Source organism: Scyliorhinus canicula, chromosome 14 (genome assembly GCF_902713615.1).
Source record: "Scyliorhinus canicula chromosome 14, sScyCan1.1, whole genome shotgun sequence".
Lineage (NCBI taxonomy): Eukaryota > Metazoa > Chordata > Chondrichthyes > Carcharhiniformes > Scyliorhinidae > Scyliorhinus > Scyliorhinus canicula.
Window position 1 is genome coordinate 98,204,444 of NC_052159.1, and position 20,024 is coordinate 98,224,467.

Below are 20,024 nucleotides of genomic sequence, written 5' to 3' on the forward strand. Positions count from 1 at the left end.
GTTGACGCTGGAACTTTAGATCTGCTGTTTTGCATCATTCTTAGCAGTTTAGGTTTCAAAACAGTTCCAACATTACATAAATGCACTGCTTAGTTCAAGGCAACACCATCATACAAATATCTCATCAATGTGTAAACTAGCATAGAGAAGATGTAAAACATTGCAACTTCAAGTATTGTTACGAGAACCCCTTCATTTTAAGGAAAATATATATTTTGCACAAGTTTTCATTGTTTTATAAACATTTTAATATAATATGTACCTCAGTGTTTCCTGATACGAAGATAAAACAATACCTGATAATATACAAATTATTGTAGGACTACTGATTTGATTATGCACTCAATTCTTATTGGAATGTTTGTATCTAAAATTACATTTGGCATTATTGTAATAAACATGCAAAATCCATCATTAAGTTACTGATTTGGTAAGAGGTGTTTAAGATACAATGACACTATGCAATTGATTCCCTTTTGATTGGATTATGCTCCTAATTTCTCTCCAAGTTTTCTGATTAATTCAGCAAGATCTTCTGTGTTTTGTGATTTCTCTTCAAGAAGTTCATATCGGAGACTAGAAATATCTTGTTTGATTTCCTTGAGTTCACCTTGAAAATAATGAAGCAAACAATGTGAACAAACTACACTGATAAAGAAGAAATTTTGCAACCAAAATGGTTTTGAATGGAAGCTCTGGAATCGAGATGATAAGAAGACAAGATAAATATAATATTGAATAAAAGTAACCTCTGTTCAGGACTAAAATTCACAAACATTCACTCCAGTTCTAAGAACAATACATTGATAACAGTTGTTCAATAAACTAACTGTACCTTGCTAATATAAAATGAGAATCATAACAATATATAATCTGCTCACCCAGCCTTTCGACTAATCTATAATTCTTTTACTAGCTTGTCCTTTTTATTATGGTAAATGCAATAAAATCATATAAATATAGCACCTATTACCATTCCGCTTCCCGAAAGATATTGATGGGAATATTGGTGTTTACATTTTCTTCCATTTCCTTCAATATTTCAACAAGAATAAAAAAGAACAAGAACAAAGAAAATTACAGCACAGGAACAGGCCCTTCGGCCCTCCCGGCCTGCGCCGATCCAGATCCTTTATCTAAACCTGTCGCCAAAGGAGCTTTCTTCTCGTAACCTACTTGATGTGAAGTGTTTTGTTTTCATTAGTTTTGCAATATAGATTTCTTTTGTTTTGGGCAAATTTTGGCCTCATCAAGTTCTATATAATTAGTGCTATGGTAAATAGTAGCTGGGATTCTCCGAACCGCCGTGCCACAATCGCACTTGGCGCGGGTGCAGAGAACGTGTGTCAGGCCCGCGATCGGGTCTGACGCCGCTACCGTTATTCTCTGGGCAGTCTAGCTTGGAAACTCGATTGACAATTAGCTAATAATCTCCACAGAAATAGACTGATTTGTCCAGTTTAAGGACAGGGACGACATATGCAGCCTACTCTGTGAATTGTCTGAGCCCTTTTAACCTAGGTTTTCCCGACAGCAAATTTTGGTCTCAACCTTTTCCAAGAGGGGACAGGGAACCAGTCATGCTCTAAAATATTGGGTCAACATAAATCTTGGCTTTGGCTCCTTATAGACTCTTAGAATCCCTATAGTGCAGAAGGAGGCCATTTGGCCCATCGGGTCTGCACCGAGCGTCTGAATGAGCACCCTACCTTGGCACACTCCCCCGCTATCCCATAACCCTACCTAAGCTACACAACTTTGGACACTAAGGGGTAATTTAGCATGGCCAATTCACCTGACCAGCAAATCTTTTGGACTGTGGAAGGAAACCAGAGCATCCGGAGGAAACACATGCATACACGGGGCGAACGTGCAAACTCCACACAGTTACCCAAGCCCAGAATTGTACCCAGGTCCCTGGTGCTGTGAGGCAGCAGTGCTAGCCACGGTGCCGCTCCTCTTACTTTCCCAAGTCCTTCCTAGAAAACTTCAGTGTATTTGTTGATGACTTCAAACAGTCCTCCTACTTCCAGCCTGAAGATCTCCAAACAGTTCAACCTGATCCGCTGGAAACAGTGTAATTAATTCTTAATGGTTCCCCCGTGTAGGTGATTGGTCTGGCCTTCGTGATTTCTAAGCTCAAGGGTTGAAAAACAGTTTGGAGGTGATCATATGTCTGTTCCTCAATGATGGAGACCGCAGCTCCTGTGTCCACATTCATTTTCAATGGATGACCATTTACCAGCAATTCCACCATTATTAGGGCAACCTGGGTTGTGGTGATGCTGCAGAACTGAGAACATATAGGACATAGAACATACAGTGCAGAAGGAGGCCATTTGGCCCATTGAGTCTGCACCGACTTAAGCCCTCGCTTCCACCCTATCCCTATAATCCAAAAACCCTCCAAACCTTTTTGGGACACTTAAGGGCAATTTAGCATGTCCAATCCACCTCACCTCCACGTCTTTAGACTGTGGGAGGAAATCGGAGCACCCAGAGGAAACCCATGCAGCCACGGGGAGAATGTGCAGACTCCGCACAGACAGTGACCCAGCGGGGAATCCCACTGTATTGTCCCAGTTTCTGGAAGTGGGTGTAGCTGTATGGTGAGGGCCAGTACTGGCCTTGGCTTCTTCCCTGAAGAGTAGCTCACATTTGGCCTATTCTTGTAACATCTTCTTTGCTGTACTATTTGGCAATGCTTACAGTAATCCCATCATCTGACATCTGCAAACTTCCAGAGTAGTTTTCCTTACATCCCTGTGCTGTCATGACATTTCATTGACTGTTGGGTGACGTGAATTGAGTTCCAATGTTGTAATGGACTATTAGGCTTCTGATTTATACAGGCCCCTTCAGTTGAGGACTGGTCACTTTTACACGAGGCCCTCCCCCTAATCAGAGGACATTGCTGTCTGATGTCCCGTGTATCTCCTCAGCCCCTTTTTCTGCATGTCCCAGTGAGAGAGCTATTTTGATGGCTTTTAATAAAATCCAGATTGGGTTCTGCCAATAACTTTTTTGAGTTGTCACATTGTTTATTCCGCGTACCAATCTATCTCGCAACATTTTGGTTGGAGATTGTCTGAATTCACAATGTCCTGCTAATTTCTGCAAGAATTCGGTGACTGGTATCCCCAGAGTTCTCCCTGCCGTGTTAGAGCTGTATCTCTGGAGTACCGGGTCATAGTGTTTTTTTCACCAAGTTTACTAACTCGTTAAAAGTCTTCAAATCAGGGGCATCTGGATAGGTGAGACTTTTTATCTAACTGAATGTCGGGGCCCTTCATTCCGTACAATCACTTTCGGTTTCTCATCTTACTCAATATGATTAACCTGGAAGAAGTAACGCATGCGATCAGTGAATTGGGCCCAGTCTTCTCCATTGACATCATTGGATTCAAGTTTACCGAAGAGAGGAATTTTATTTTGTAACTGAAACAATCACTTGTTTTCAATAATGAAGGTTGCCTGAAGAAAAGAACTTGCTCACTCCTCGTCGCCAATGTAATAATCACTCCAAGGCCAGTCTTCCAGCATCATACCCTTTCGATAAAGCAACAAGAAAGGCCACTGCCACGACTGACAGCACACAAGTCCAAGCCCGGAGACCTACAGAATGCCAGCCCAGGTTGAAGCAGCAGGTTTTAAGTTCCTACTACTCATCCCCCATTGGGTGAGCTCCTGCCCGCTTAATAGTGGAATTCATATTCCACGAAGCCTACGGGGAGATCTATTGACAATTTACCAATGTTCTTCATGACCACCATAACAGGGGAATAATAGATGGTTTTGATTATCTGCATCAGCAAATAGACTTCTCTTCCCAAGCTTCAGCTAGGAATTTCCTCAGATCGTCTCACTCTCCACTGCTATAACTTTATTCTGTATGGTGGAAAGCAGGTTTAAAAGAACAGTCATGGTGTTAACACTGCTGCCTCATGACGCGGAGGATCCAAATTCGATCCTGACCCTCGTGTGGAGTTTGCACGTTTTCCTCCTGTCTGTTTGGGTCTCAACCCCCAACCCAAGGTGTGCAGGATAGGTGGATTGGCCACACTAAATTGCCCCTTACTTGGAAAAAAGTAATTGGATACTCTAAATTTTTAAACAAACAAAAAATAACAATCACGGTTTCTGGTGCCCTTCTGGTGGAGTTACAGCAACAAAACGAGCAGCTCTGGAGAAATTCTCACTCTTTTGTCATTTTTAGCAACAATACAAATGGGAAAATATAGTTCTGTCTTCAGTTTAGCTTATGCAAATATTGTGGGAAGTGGAAAATGATCAAACATTGTAACTGAGTGTCATTGGGATTGAGTCAATTTGTTGTCTTGGGCAATGATTCTTTAAAGTCCCTCCGGCAAGCCAATTGCTTTGACCAAGCTTTTGGTCACCTTTCCAAATATCGTTTAATGAGGCCCAGTGTCAAAATGTGTATCTTTACACTCCTGTGAAGGGCCTTGGGATGGCGCAATACATTAAAGATGCAGGATGCAGAAATGAAGCACCAAGGGATAGATTAAGAAGGAGAAAATAGAGTAGACGAGTAAGCTTGCAGAGAACACTGTAAAAGTTGCTGTAGGTGTCTGAAGAGAGTACGATTGGTGAAGGCAAATGCAGGTCCCTTCCAGTCAGAAACATGGACATTTATAATGGGAAACAAAGAAATGGCCGACCAACTAAATACATACTTTGTTTCTGTCTTCACAAAGGAGGACACAAATCAGATACCAGAAATGTTGGGGAACACTGGGTTTAGTGAGAGGGAGGAACTGAAGGAGATCAGTATTAACAGAGAAATGGTGTTGGGAAAATTGATGGGATTGAAGGCTGAGAAATCCCCAGGGCCCGATAATTTACATCCCAGAGTACTTGATAAATAGTGGGTGCATTGATGGTCATCTTCCAAGATTCTATACACTCATACAAATTGAAGGGTAGCTAATATAACCCCATTATTTAAAAAGGGAGGTAGAGAGAAAAATTGAATTATAGACCAGTAAACCTGATGCCGGTCTTGGGGAAAATTCAAGAATCCATTATCAAGGATTTTGTAGCAGCTCACTTGGAAAACAGTGGCAGGATCGGACAGAGTCAGCATGGATTTATGGAAGAAAAACCGTGCTTGACAAATCTGCTGGAATTATTCGAGAACGCAAAGATGATGAGGGGGTGCCAGTGGGTATGGTTTATTTGGACTTTCAGAAGGTTTTCGACAAAGCTGGATGGGAGGGTGAGCTGTAAGGAGGATGCAGAGGTCCTTCAATGTGATTTGGACAAGTTGAGTGAGTGCACAAATAAATGGCAGATGCAGTACAGTTTGGATAAATGTGAGGTTGTCCACTTTGGTAGCAAAAACAGGAAGGCAGGTTGTTATCTGAATGGCTATAAATTAGAGAGGGGAATGTGCAATGAAATAAAAGCAAATTACTGTGAATGCTGGAATCTGAAACAAAATCAGAAAATACTGGACAATCTCAGCAGGTCTGACAGCATGTGTGGAGAGAGAAGGGAGCTAACATTTCGAGCCTGTATGACTTTGTCAAAGCAACGAGACCTAGTTGTCCTTGTACGCCAGCCGCTGAAGGTAAGAAGGCAAATGGTATGTTGGCCGCCTTAGTGAGAGAATTGGTGCAGGAGCAGGGATGTCTTGCTGCAATTATGCAGGGCCTTGGTGAGGCCACACCTGGAATATTGTGTGCAGTTTTGATCTTACAAAGATAGACAAAGTACAGCACAAAAGATGGCCATCTGGCCCATCTTCTCCATACCAGTCTTATCTGAGGAAGCATGGCAAAGGTTTACTAGACTGATTCCTGGGGTGGCGGGACTGATGTACGGGGAGATATTGAGTCAGTTAGAATTGTATCTGCTGGAGTTCAGAGGAATGAGGGGGGATCTCCTAGAAACCTATAAAATTCTAACCTGACTAGACAGGGGAGATGCAAGAAGGATGTTCCTGATGGTGGGGGTGTCCAGAACCTGGGGCCACAGTCTGAGGATACGGGATAGACCATTTAGGACAGAGATGAGGAGAAATTTCTTCACCCAGGGAGCGGTCAGCCTGTGGAATTTGCTACCAGAGAGTGGTTGAAGCCAAAATATTGTATGTTTTCAAAAAGTAGCATTTGGGGTGTAGGGGATCAAAGGATATGGGGGGAGAGGTGAGACTAGGCTTGAGGGCCAAATGGTCTACTCCTGCTCTCTTTTTCTATGTTTCTGTAAGGGGTTGTTGTGGAGTAGAGGTTTCTACCTGTGATATACAGAGAGCGGCGGTGGTGTAATGGTGTCATCACTGGACTGGTAACCCAGGGTAACCTGGGGACCTGGGTTTGAATCCCTAGCCTAGACAGTGACATCCTCATCGCATAAATTAATTTTTTTTAAATCTGACCTGGTAGTGTTCAATGATGTGAAATATGGAATTCTATTTTAAGGCTTTGGAATACTAGGTACAGGATTTTGGCCGATATTGCAATTTCAATATTGGGGTCAACAACCCCACATTGTGTGGGGAAATTAAACACTCATCTGCGATTTTCCCTAAATTGTCCAATTAATGGCAACATTCTGGATTCGTCATCCAGTCAAAGATACTGTCAGGCTCAAAAGTGGGAGAGCCATTGCAGGTTCTCCAGCTTAGAAGGAGAAGCAGCTTGTAGTTCAGGGAAGAGACAGAGAAGGTGCCTCCACCTTAAAACTCCCCCTCTGAAACCTGACATTTTAATGTAACAAATGGCCTCGGCTTCAGGCTACCACCATGGAGTGAGAAGGGTGGCCTTTTGCAATTGCTGTGGCCAATGAGGCAGGGAGGACAGAGATGAGGAGAACTTTCTTCACCCAGGGAATGGTCAGCCTGTGAGGCAGGGAGGGCCTCAAAACCTGCCTGGAGCATTGGCCCAAGGTTTGCCACCAAGAGGCAGCTGGCCTGTTCCTGATGCCTTGAGGGGCGACTTGAAAATTCTGGTCTGCCTTTGTTAATTGGCCCTAAAATGCCATTTCCTGCCCTGAATTGGCTACAGGCCACTTGTGGATGGTACCCCTTCTGCTGCAGCTCTGGCAAAGTAGCTCAGGGGATGGTTGTCAGAAAACTGGCATGCCAGCTGGCGGTGTGAACTTTCATGCCCACCTGCCTCGTACCCACCCCACTTAGGGGTGAAATTCAGCCCTGGGTCATGTAACAGGATAGCACACTATCCTTTCACTTCCAGGGCCTTTGTGTACGTTGAGCTGAGGCGAATGAAATGAAAGTTTTCTCGCTCTCTGCTCATTCTAAAGGTTATACAGAAAATGAATTTGTGCAGCCTCAACACAGCGGGGAGAAAATCGACAGCCAGGAATATCTCTTAATTCTGCTCTGACTCAGTCTAGCAGCCTTCAACACTCAGGTAATTGGTTTAGGTCATATTAAAGTCCTGTTGGTGAGCAAAGCAGTGGGAGCTTTGCTCTATTTCTCTCCATGCTGCACTTCATCTGACAATGCGTGATGCTGGCACTGTCTCTGAAAAGATATTCCTTTCTTTATTCAAAGACATTAGTTAAGTACAAAAGTAAACTACAATGCATTTTTGTATTTCATAGTAATATTATTTGTTCAGGTGAATTTTCATCCTGCTTCCCATTGTCCATGTTACTTAATTTTTCAAAAATTAAGCCATCCCGGATGACAAAATAATACATTATTTTACCAGACGACGTATTACATGTTTCAGCAATGTTTCATGACTTAAATATAACAAGAGCTTTCCAAATTAAAAAAAGGTCCTAAGTGAGTCATACTCAGAATAACAAATTGTAAGACTTATTCAAGGAGGGCTGCAGAAGGACTTGGACAGGCAAAGAAGTGGCAGATGGAATACAATGTGGAAAAGTATTAGGAGTCCTAGTTCAGAATTCTCTTAAGGTTAACATGCAGGTTCAGTTGGCAGTTAGGATGGCAAATGCAATGTTAGTATTTATTTCAAGGGGGTGAGAATACAAGAGGTGCGATGTACTGCTAAGACTGTAGAAGGCTCTGGTCAGATCCCATTTGGAATATTGTGAGCAGTTTGGGCCCTGTATCTCAGGAAGAATGTGCTGGCCTTGGAGAGGTTCCAGAGGAGGTTCACAGGAAGGATTCTTGGAATCAAGGACTTGTCATATGAGGAGCAGTTGAGGGCTATGGGTCTGTACTCTATGGAGTTTAGAAGCATGAGGGGGGATCTCATTGAAACTCACAGAATACTGAGAGGCCTAGGTAGAGTGGACTTGGAGAGTGTGTTTCCATGAGTATGAGAAATTAGAACCCGAGGGTACAGCCTCAGATGTTAGAGATGAGGAGGAATTTCTTCAACCAGAGGGTGGTGAATCTGTGGAACTTATTGCCGCAGAAGGCTGTGGAGGTCAAGTCACTGAGTGAATTTAAGACGGTGATAGATAGGTTCTTGATTCATAAGGGGATCAGGGGTTATGGGGAGAAGGCTGTAGAATTGGGCAGCACGGTAGCATTGTGGATAGCACAACTGCTTCACAGCCCCAGGGTCCCAGGTTCGATTCTGGCTTGGGTCACTGTCTGTGCGGAGTCTGCACATCCTCCCCGTGTGTGCGTGGGTTTCCTCCGGGTGCTCCGGTTTCGTCCCACTGTCCAAAGATGTGCAGGTTAGGTGGATTGGCCCTGATAAATTGCCCTCAGTGTCCAAAATTGCCCTTAGTGTTGGGTGGGGTTACTGGGTTATGGGGATAGGGTGGCGGTGTTGACCTTGGGTAGGGTGCTCTTTCCAAGAGCCGGTGCAGACTCGATGGGCCGAATGGCCTCCTTCTGCACTGTAAATTCTATGAGAAACATATCAGCCATGATTGAATGGTGGAGCAGACTCAATGGGCTGAATGGCCTAATTCCGCTTCTATATCTTATGGTCTCATGTATTATTGTTGCTGCCTTGGTAGGATACTGAAATATTTTGGGCTGAATGTTTCTAGAACATGACAGTTTCCATTGAGAGGGCTGTGTTGCTAAGGTAAGCAGAAATCTTTAATATATATGTCTTCTGAGTTGATCAACCCTTCCCATTACATGATCATGTCTTTGACTTACCTTCATTGACTTCATCATTTTCCCTGTCCATTTGTGCTTTCAGCACATACCTCTTGATGAGACGCTTCATTATTTTCTGCAGGTGACAAGTAAGGACCCTGTTAAACTGAACTGCTGCCACATAACTACACATGATAAACTAACAATATAGCGTCAAAATCTGGCAATTCATTATTGTAGTTAACAGACAAATACCCCAAGTTAAATTTTAAATATTGCATTTATGGTTAGAAATGACAAGTCAAAGTTTTTCTTCAGCAGCCTTGGGCAGAGTACAACCACAAAATATCTAAGTGTCATTTTGGGTGAGTTTGGCGCGGTATTTCAGACATTTGTTTGGGTGTTGGGGAGTTACTCCCTGTCCAGCCCACACAGGGTGACAGGCTGGCAGTACCAAGGTGCCTGGGTGCCAGGAGAGCCAGGGTGCCACCCAGCTCTTCCCTGACCACCTGCATCTCAAAAGGCCTGGAAGACCCCCGAGTTCTGTTACACCTGGTCCATGCTAGTTCCCAGGTACCGGGAGAAACAGCAGATGCATAATTAAATTAGCTTAATGGCTCATTTAAATATGCTGATCTGGAACTCTCCCAGCGTGGGGAAGATCCAAATCACGACGTCTCGCGAGGTTCGGTTGAATCACATGAGATGTCTTCAGCCTCGCGAACCTCGGGAGAAGCCTCGTTGCAACACCAAGTCTGGTGCACTGTATTTCTTTTGTTTTATAAATTTAGAGTACCCAATTAATTTTTTTCCAATTAAAGGACAATTTAGTGTGGCCAATCCATCTCCCCTGCACATCTTTGGGTTGTGGGGGCAAACCCATGCAAACATGGGAAGAATGTGCAAACTCTACATGGACAGTGACCCAGAGCCGGGATCGAACCTGAGACCTCGGCACCGTGAGGCAACAGTGCTAACCACTGTGTTACCGTGCTGCCCCCAGTGTGCTGTATGTCTAAACATTTAGGAAAAAATGGAAGGGGTGGGTCCCACAATATAATGGTGGTGGGATGAGCTCAGATTGAGCCTAGCCCACCAGCATCCTCGGCTCCTTAATGATCGGGGCACCGTTCGCAATCAGAAAAATAAAAGCAGAACCACCTCACAGAACCCCACCCTCCCAACTGACACTGGACCTCTCCCCACCAAGGAATCTCCTCCACCCTAGAAAACTCCCAACGCTCCCCAACCCAAAACATCCCCAACGGAAGCCCTTCTGATACGGTCAGGATACTGGCTGGACATGACCCTCCGCACTGGGTATACCTGCCCCCACAGGTTCCGTTCGTCACGTTCCCATTCGTCAAGACCTGTTGTAAACTCCGCTGGATAATTCTCTGCGTGGGAGGTATGATAGAGAGGGGAGACGTGCTGAGTGGATACTAATGTTTGCGAATGGGATTCCCAACCTTTCATGACAGAAATCTTGGGCGTGGTTTAACTAAACGGGAACAAAGTCTCATAATGAGCGGGTTTAGCCGCATCTTTCCCAGAACTCACAGCACGGAGAAACACACGCTATAAAACGGCACTCTGGTTAGATGGGGGCTCAGAGGGGAACATGCGGTAGAGGCCTCATATAGCCTGTTTTGTGCACTGCCCGCCGGAACTCCTCACCATAGCGAGAGATCAGGAAGCCATCTCTGGAGCCCCAGACATAACCCTGTGACCCCCCCCCCTCCCCAGCCCCAACACAGTGTGGGAGGGTCACTGCGTCTTCACCCCTAGCACCCCTCCTGAACACCCACGCAGGGCACCCTTGGCCCAACAGCCACCGCGCAATAATGCCAGCTTGACACCTTGGCAGTGCGAACCTAACACCCTGGCAGTGCCCTGACACTACCATGACAGTGCTTGACCCAGCACTGAAAAACGCTCGCCAGAGGTCTCCGAGGAAAAGTGGATAGATCCCATGCCTCACATGCTTTGGGAAACTGCATATTACAGTAGCTAGCTGTTTCTCTGTAATATGCAGATTTGCCATAAAATGTTCCTGTCCATTTACATTGCAATGTCTCACGAGATCGCGTTAGATCCCGCGAGGTGTTGCGAGCTGGGTAGATCCGAGGAGTGGGATCTCCCGGCTACGATGCGCCGCGGTGTGCAATTTTCAGGTGCAACATGGCTGTAAAATCGCGTCTCTTATTACATCATTGGCAGGGGGTGGGGATACTGGATTCTCTGCCCTTCTGGCCCTCCTGCCTGTCGAATGGGGTGGAAAATTCACCCCAAAGGTTTGATAAAGAAACAGAGATAAAGGGTGCAATTTTTGGAAAGATTTTGAAGTGTGGTAGCGAGGAGGAACTGCCAGGAGCTTCCCAGCGCTTGGCCTGGTGAGGCCGGAAACACAATATAATCTTAATTGGTCCACTTAACGAGGTTCCACGGGCTTCAGGCCACAAATGAAGGCTCACCAGGCAATTAGCTGGGACTGCACTCACCAGCTCCCCCCCCCCACCGCTAACAAGGTTGGGCAGCACCTAAACAGCACTTGCGGGTGACTTGCTATTTCCACTCAGTTCGCAGCTGTTGCTCGTTCTGGGTGAGTGTGCTTTACACTCAATTTGGCTCTGTTTTATTCCTTAGCTCTAGAGTCGCCAGGTATCGTTATGATACCGCCACAAGATTCAAGTTCAAGTTCAGACCAATAACTCAATACACCAGTTAGTAAGTTCGAACAAGACACGTTTATTATAATAGTTATCTACTAATTATTCATATAAAACTAAAAGACTAGGCTAATCCTACCACTAACAGGCCAATACTTATCTGGAATAAGGGAACTGCCGGATCAGGGAACAATGGCCTCTTGCTTTGTCCTGGATTCGCAGGCTTCCAGTTGGTGTGGACTAAAGGGGTCAGGAGTGTCTACTCTGATAGCGTGCGTTGTATGACACTTACTTGATGGCGGCTGCTGACCAGGCCTCTCCTTCTCAAGGTCTTCTGCTGCAAAGGTGTTCTGCTGGGAGGGTCGGCTGGTCAAGAAGAAAGAATCAGTCCTGGGACCTGACTTTTATAGGTCCCAGGGGCTTCGCGTCCTTCTAGGCCGACCCTCTCTAAACCTGCAATCGATTGGGTCTCTTCCCAATCGATTGATTTGAATTTCCCCAATAACGGGGCTGTTCCTCGATCACCGGGCGGTTCCTTCCACCTTATTGGTGTCCTTTGTCTCAGACTCCACTGGCGCCGGGATGTCTGACCTTCCATAGAATATAATGATTGCAGTTAATTGTTGTGTCCATTATGCCTGGGATCACCGTGAATCGCTCATTAATATACGCAGCTCGTTAGTTACAATTCTGTCTGGTTTCTGTAGCAGCTGGAATACAGGGGATTCTGCAAACTGCTTGTTTCTTTGCCAATATCTATTTTTCCCTGTAACCTTTGCGTTCTTCCATTTTGTGTGAGGAAGTGGCCAACCCAGGTGGCTACAATGCCATGGTGTGGAGACATCCAGCCCCAAGGTTTGGAGATGCTGACCTTGGGAGGCTGCTAGATGCGGTTAAGGCCAGAAGGGATTTCCTGATCCCCCAAGGGTTCCGGAGGGTGAGCCACAGGGTTGCCAGTGGCGCCTGGGATGAGGTGGTAGTGGCCTTCAGTTCAGGAAGCATGACCAGGAGGACTGGCCTCCTGTGCAATATGAAGATTGACAACACAAACTGCTCCACACAAGTGAGTTGACTTCACCGCCCTCCCGCCTCCCCCCCCCCCCCCCCCCCCCCACCCCAGACCTTTCCGGGCAATACGAGCATCCCTCTCCAACTCTCTATGTGCCCACCAACCCCCTTCACCGCCCCCTTCCTTCAACGCCACCCAGACTTTTCCGCCCCACACGATCATCCCCTTCAAACCTCTATTTGCCCCCCAACCCTCACTTCACCCCCCTCTTTCAATCCCCCCAACCCTTCCTTCACCAACCCCCAACACTTTCTTCTGCACCCCCCCTCGCCACCACTGTGAGCAATGCGTGCGGCTAACGATGCCCTCTCTGTGTCTCCGCAGGAAAAGCTCTCCCACAATCGTCGGGAGAGGGCCCAGCCTAGCGAGGGGTACCGAACATAAAAATCCGCACTACCTTCATGGGACGGGCCCCGGAGGTTACAGCAGTGTGGCTGAGAATAGAGCGGCCACCGTTGCGGCCTCAGAGGTAAGGATCCACATGGCCTCACCCGGAGGACCTGTCAAATGTGAGTTGTTAATGCCGCACAGACTGACCCATTCCTCCGACCGACCACATGTCCATTGTCCCTCAGCTCTCTGTCGGGACCTCGGCCCATCGGTGGCGGAGAATCGCGGAGGCCCTGTAGAGTACCAGGTTGGCATGGCAAAGCCGGCATGGTTAACCCCCCCACGCACCGCCAATCACCCCTCCTCTCCTCCCCCCAACGCCAACCCCAGCAGTGGGTGTCCCTCACTTCCCGCCAAGCACTTGGGTGGCAAGCCTAGTGCTCCCGGGCTCTTAGCCTGTGAGCAAAGGTGGTTACTCACCTCCTTGGCTCCCTACAGAGGCCCTTCCACCATGTTCACATTTTTAAAAAAGAGTACTAATTGGCACCACTTGCTGAGGAGACTGCTGAATCGGAGGCCATTTTGGAGGGGCTGGTTTAGCTCACTGGGCTAAATCGCTGGCTTTTAAAGCAGACCAAGCAGGCCAGCAGCATGGTTCAATTCCCGTACCAGCCTCCCCAGACAGGCACCGGAATGTGGCGACTAGGGGCTTTTCACAGCAACTTCATTGAAGCCTACTCGTGACAATAAGCGATTTTCATTTCATTTCATTTTCATTTTATATGGGGTGGCTCCCGTTAATTGCATTGAGATAGGGCTTCGGTGGTGATTGTTGGCTTCTCGCCACGCTATGGCGCGATCCTGATTTCACCGACTGAGGCAGGCCAGTTGCATCGCAAACTGACACCTGGCGGGTTCACGTTTTTGGCATCTCCCGCTATTCACTGGCCTTGGCGAACTCTGGCTTGAGAGAAACTGGGCCAAGAATTGCGCCCCCAAATTTTGTTCTTTGGAGTTGAAGAAAGAGTATTACTCTTCAAATAGAGGCCCCTTGGCCCAGTGGGTCTGTGCCGTCCATCAAGCACCTATCTATTCTAATCCCATTTTCGAGCATTTTGACCATAACCTTGTATGCTATGGCATTTTAAGTGCTCATCTAAATGCTTCTTAAATGTTGAGTCTTCCTGCCTGTTCCATCTTTTCAGGCAGTGAGTTACAGATTCTCCCCACCCTCATTCCTGTCTGCTTTCTGTGGCCCTGGTGGGTCCCATGCATCCCCCCCGCCGGCCCCTCGTTCTATCCCAGCCTCAGATTTGACCAGCTGAGGATTTCTTTAAATAGCTTTTGAAATGGCAGCCTTGCACCAACTATGGTTGGTGGGAGCCAGAAGCACCATTAGTTGGATGATGAGATGTGAAAATGAAGTCAGTATCCTAATGACATAACTTGAGATGCTGCCACCCTTTGTACAGAACGTTTGCAGGTGAGGTGTGTGTTGGGGATTACAAATTGCCCCAATATCTTTTGGTTCAGGTTTTTCTGCTCAGACTATCTCTCAATACCATAAAATCTAAAAGCGCTGCTGCTGTCAATGGCAAAGAAAATAATGCGATGGTGAACTGTGTGTATCACCTAAAGAAGTGGCCTGTAACTCCAATAGTTGTGCTGCCTTTCAGGGAAAATTATTTGCCACTGAAGGTGATTCAGCTTTCTTGCTAGGGCAGCAGAGGTAACTGTAAAACTGTATAAGTGGTTTCCCTGTCACAAACCTGCACATTTTTCAACCTGGCCACTGTACAAAGTAACGACCCACAATAAAAAGTCATAATCTTCTCGGAAGAAGCACTTTTTCTCCAGTGATGAGCACAGATGAAAACTTTAGATGCCTGAAGGTTTTGGGGATTCCTTTCAAGGGGATATAGACTGCCTTCACTTGCAGTAGTTGCCTTGGAAGGTTACTTGTATAAATGATGTGGGAGAAAATGTTCCTGGATCTCATTCATCACTTTGTTCTTTGCATGTGTTAAAAATCAATGCTGAAGGATAGAAGTCGCTGAACAACCCCACACACAGCAGGCATTGCTGTTGCTCCAGGCCTGGAGTAGCAACAGCTTTCCCTTGCAAAGGCCCTTTCCTGTTGATTCCTTTACTTCCTATTTCTTTTGCGTTGTCATTATAATTTTTTGGTCCTTGGATCTATAATGGAGACATATCTTTAAGTCAAGGAGAGGAAGTGAGGAACTCAAGACACTGTGCTATGAAGATTTAGATTTTGAACAGAAGAACTCAGACTTTCTGGCACCCGAGCGATTGGAGGGATTCGGTTCAATTGGTTGGGATGGTGGCCAATGGATTGGCCAAGGACAATATCCTTCCCAGCAACAGACAGTGATTGGGTCCTGCCATGTGGGCCTTTCAGAGAACCCAAGAAAAAGCTACTGGGTGCTGAGAGGAGATGCTGTGGGTCTTTCTCTCTCTCTCTGTCTTTCTCTCTCTGTCTCTCTCTCACTCTTTATCTGTCTCACTCTGTCTGTCTCTCTCTCTCTCACATTCTCCCAAATGTTTCCTGCTGTTTCTCAGTCTGCAGAGAAGTCTGGATCCCTGATGAATCTACAGTGAAAACCATTACAAACTGAAAACAAAGACATCCAACTGGAGGCCTAGACTGGAAGACATCCATCTGGAACAGAGACTTTTATCCTTTCGCTTTTAGTATTATTTTTTATATTTCTGTCTTGTGTGTGTGTGTGTGTAGAGGGTGTGAGTAGAGGGTGGGGTGAGTTAAAGAGGGGATTAGAAATTATATAATAGTTAACCAGTTGTATTTGTTGCCTATTTAATTACAGTTATTCTTATTAATAAAAGTTAATTATATTTAAATTTACAAACCTGGTGACTGTAGTTATTGGGCAGCAAAAGATCAACGACTTCAGGTTTTTTAAAATTAAGAGTTAATTTCAACTATGTTGCGACTCTGGGTCAAGTGGGGCTGGAATTGACAGTGCACTAGCCCAGGGTGTCGGAAAACCTGGCCCCCTTTCAAGCCCTGGTAAATGCCGACCTGCAAGGGCCATTCACATAACCTGACTTGCCAAACATGGGCACAGTGAGGTCTAGACAGGTACAGATCCAGTGGCTAGAGAGACGTGACCAGGATAATCAGCCCGTTGTTTGCAATGTTAAAACAACTACACGTGCATAAGACCAAACGTGCACATGTACATGTGGGATGGGCATTATAGAAACCTTTTTACAATTTCAGGGAACCGTCTTTACTGTATTCAGAGCGATGGTACGTTTTGCATAACTGCTTTCTGAAGGATGACTGTAACACAAAGGCACTATGACCACTCGACTAATTGCTCTTCCTGCATTTGAAACAGACCAACAATAGCCAATACACACTTTGAAATCCAGTAAAGTTAAGCAATTTTGTTGCAATTTCTCAAGATAATCTTCTTCTTATATAACTATAACAAAAGGTAACAACTTATTGAACAAGATTCAGCTTCAAAGTGAACAAAAGGGGAGAGCACATGAACTGCATTTCTTCAAAATGCAATTTATCCACCATTACGGAGTAAGTTTATAAAGGCTTCGAAGCTCCCTAAATTATAATTTTACAACTGCCTGAAGGTGGTCTCAAAATCATTACATTGAAAAGATCTGAAGTCTTTCTCATTTATTTTTCAATTCACACTTTAGAGTAAAGCCACTTCCACCTGGTTAGACAATTATGATCAAGATCATGGTAACCTAGCAAGCACACTTTGCAAAGAGGATTTGAAAGACTTCTGTCTTCTAATAGAATCAGTTGGTAAGACCTGTAATGTTCTGAAACTTGTGTTATTGATTTTGCGGAACAGATTTTACAACAGTGGTGGCCACAGAGATACAATTGTCCATTTGTTAAAGGTTGTGACTTTCATTTCTGGCTATAGAATTTACCCAGTGGTCGGAGGAAATGTGTATAAGACCAATACATGCAAAACTGCACTGCTGGCTTCAGAGAGCTATTCGATCTGCTGCCAATCTGTTATTAATGGCTCAAGGCCTCTATAGTGGCCATGCTTATTTTTTACCAAAATTCCTGCTCCAGCGGAGCTTGTGAAAATCAACTCTGGGGGTATCGTCCCACTACTCGACGGCACGGTGCAACAGTGGTTAGCATTCCTGCCTCACAGAGCCAGGGACCCAGGTTCAAATCCAGTCTTGGGTCACTGACTGTGTGGAGTTTGCACGTTCTCCCCATGTCTGCGTGGGTTTTCTCCAGGTGCTCCGGTTTCCTCTCGGTGCAAAGATGTGCAGGTTAGGTGCATTGGTCATGCTAAATTGCCCCTTAGTGTCCAAAAGGTTAGGTGGGGTTACTGGATTACGGGGACAGGGTGGGGTTTGGGCCTAGGTAAAATGTTCTTTCAGAGGGCAGAATGGCCTGCTTCTGCATTGTAGTGATTCTATAATACTCCAGACACAACTAATGTCCCTCCATTATATTACAGTTCTGGCATCAAGATTAAGAAGGCACTTGCTGTGCCACTGTCTCAAACATTCCTGTGCTAAACTTTGTGGGTTTTGGGATTGAAGCGTATAAGAGGAAAATGCACCTTCCCAGAGGGGAGAACCAAAAACATGTGTTTTCCAGCTGTCTCATAGACTTAGTTGTAAAAAAGAACTCCCCAGATTTCCTAGACAACAGCTTGCAGCACAAACATATGGCCGAGGAGCAGCCACGTCCAGTGGTTTGGGGGGAGATCATAGAGGAGGCAGAGAAGGTCAAGGATCACAGTGTGGGTAGAGTACAACCAGAGTGGTGAGATGGAAGTTGCAGGCATGGGGGTGTTGGGGCATGAGGATGATAAGTTAGTGGAGGTCAATGGCAGTTAGAGATCAGAGAAAGTTTGAATGGGGGGGCGTTCAGTGCTGACCAAGGGTCATAGGGAGAGACTGTGGGCGGGATTCTGACCATAGGGAGAGACTGTGGGTGGGATTCTGACCATAGGGAGAGACTGTGGGTGGGATTCTGACCATAGGGAGAGACTGTGGGTGGGATTCTGACCATAGGGAGAGACTGTGGGTGGGATTCTGACCATAGGGAGAGACTGTGGGTGGGATTCTTCGACCCCGCCGTACTGTTTTCTGGTGTGGCGCACCCCCGCCGACAGCAGGATGCTGGCAGTCGGCCAATGAGGTTTCGCATTATGGGCACCCCCACGCCGTTGGGAAATCTGTGGGAGAGAGTGCGCTGTTAACAAAGCGGAGGATCCCGTCAGCGGAGAACCCAGAAGGTCTGATAGCACGGAAGTGGTGAGTTGGATAGATTCCAAGGGGGCTTACAGTAGAGTTTGTTGGTCTGGGAGAAATATTCCTACTGCTCCTAGTTCACAAGCAGTTCTGTAAATCCACTTTACGCTTATTCCCTCCTTTTACCTGACAGCTTTCCTGAGGCTCCTCATGAAGACGTGAAGAGGAAAGATTTGCAAGGCAATGGAGCAAGAGCAGGGAAGTAGCTCTTGAAAAAACAACCGGCCCAGGGATAATGGGCTAAACAATATCCCTCTTTGAATCTATACAATAATGACTAAACTTCAAAATAAATTAATTTGCTGCAAAGCACTTTAGGATATACTGGAATCTTGTAAGCGCGTTATGAATGCAAATTCTTGTTTGTTCCTTTTTAGATTGGCTGAGTTAATTCCTCCTGCTGTAGGTTTGAATTGGGTTACAAAGAAAATATTTTTTAATTGTGTACATAAAAATGAATAATGAAATCTATGAAAAACATCAAAACGGTGTTTGGGAATATTATGTTTCAAATGTAAGGATAATACTTAACACAGCTCCCCTGCTTTAACGAATATATACCTTTTGATACCGACAGACAAAAGATGGCATTATCTGCTCCAGTGTTCGGAGAATGATCATACAATTGTAAATAACTTTATTTCTGTCAAGATTAAGATCATTTATATATTTATAAAACAATTTACATGAAATCAAGTCAATACATTTAATAAGGGATGGATTAGCTCTGCACCCCATGCAGACAAATTTCTGTGCTGATTAAATGCCTGGTTAATTGAGACAATTACTATAGAAGAGATGCTGACTACAGTTATCGTTGTGATCTAAGCTGTAATTTAATGATATTTCCAGTCAGGAAAGCAGCTGCTTTTGATGATTAGCTGATTTTTTTCAAGCGCCTAAATACGTATGGAGTGATCCTGATTTTTTTGTTCATGGCAGGCGATTATGGTTGAAGTGGAATTTATTAAGAAGGAGCTCTCGCACTCTCACCCTACGACTATACACCAACAACTTTGGATCCACCTCCCGAAATGGTTGACATTTGATCAGTACTTATCACTACCCAATGTATTGATGAACATTTGGTGCCCGAAGTTTAAATATAAGCAATTATGAATAAATATTAGATATGTGAATCTACATGAAATAATTGGGTAGAGTAAGATTCTTTCCACTGCTGATTCACAAGTTATCCCCATCACTGAAGTGTGCATTCAGTATTGCTAATGTGCAAAATGACAAAAAAAATACTCTGCTGTGATAGGCACTGGGTGCAATTGTTCCTGGCATGGAACAGGGCATGCCGGGTGAATAGCGGCAGAGGGCCAAACCACGATTCGCACTGGGCACCAACCATTCTGCAATTTACTCGATTGGCTCAGATGGCAAGTTCTGGATCCCGGCCAAAAATGACGAGAATATCATTAACTCTAATTTGCACGCATTTCATTCTCATTAGCGAGATTGATGTTGAATACAGCAGCCTCCCAGGAATTACCTGTGGGGCAAAGTTTCGAGGAGATGCGCTGGGCAGATTTTTACACAGCGGGTGGTGAGTGCCTGGAACACGTTGCCAGTGGAGGTTGTGGAAGCAGATACATTAACGGCATTCAAAAGGCATCTTGACAAACAA

At 45.4% G+C, this 20,024-nt stretch overlaps 1 protein-coding gene across 1 annotated transcript in view; it reads right to left on the reverse strand.

The window, feature by feature from the left end:
* Positions 1 to 229: 229 nt before the first annotated feature.
* Positions 230 to 20,024, reverse strand: part of LOC119977838 (short transient receptor potential channel 6-like) — a 128,919-nt gene continuing 109,124 nt past the window's right edge. Inside the window, exons 10-11 of the mRNA XM_038819076.1 lie at positions 9,080 to 9,155; positions 230 to 610 (exon numbers count right to left, since the gene is read on the reverse strand). Coding sequence (XP_038675004.1) covers positions 486 to 610; positions 9,080 to 9,155 — 201 coding nt within the window. The 3' untranslated portion in view covers positions 230 to 485. The remainder of the gene's footprint in view (positions 611 to 9,079; positions 9,156 to 20,024) is intronic.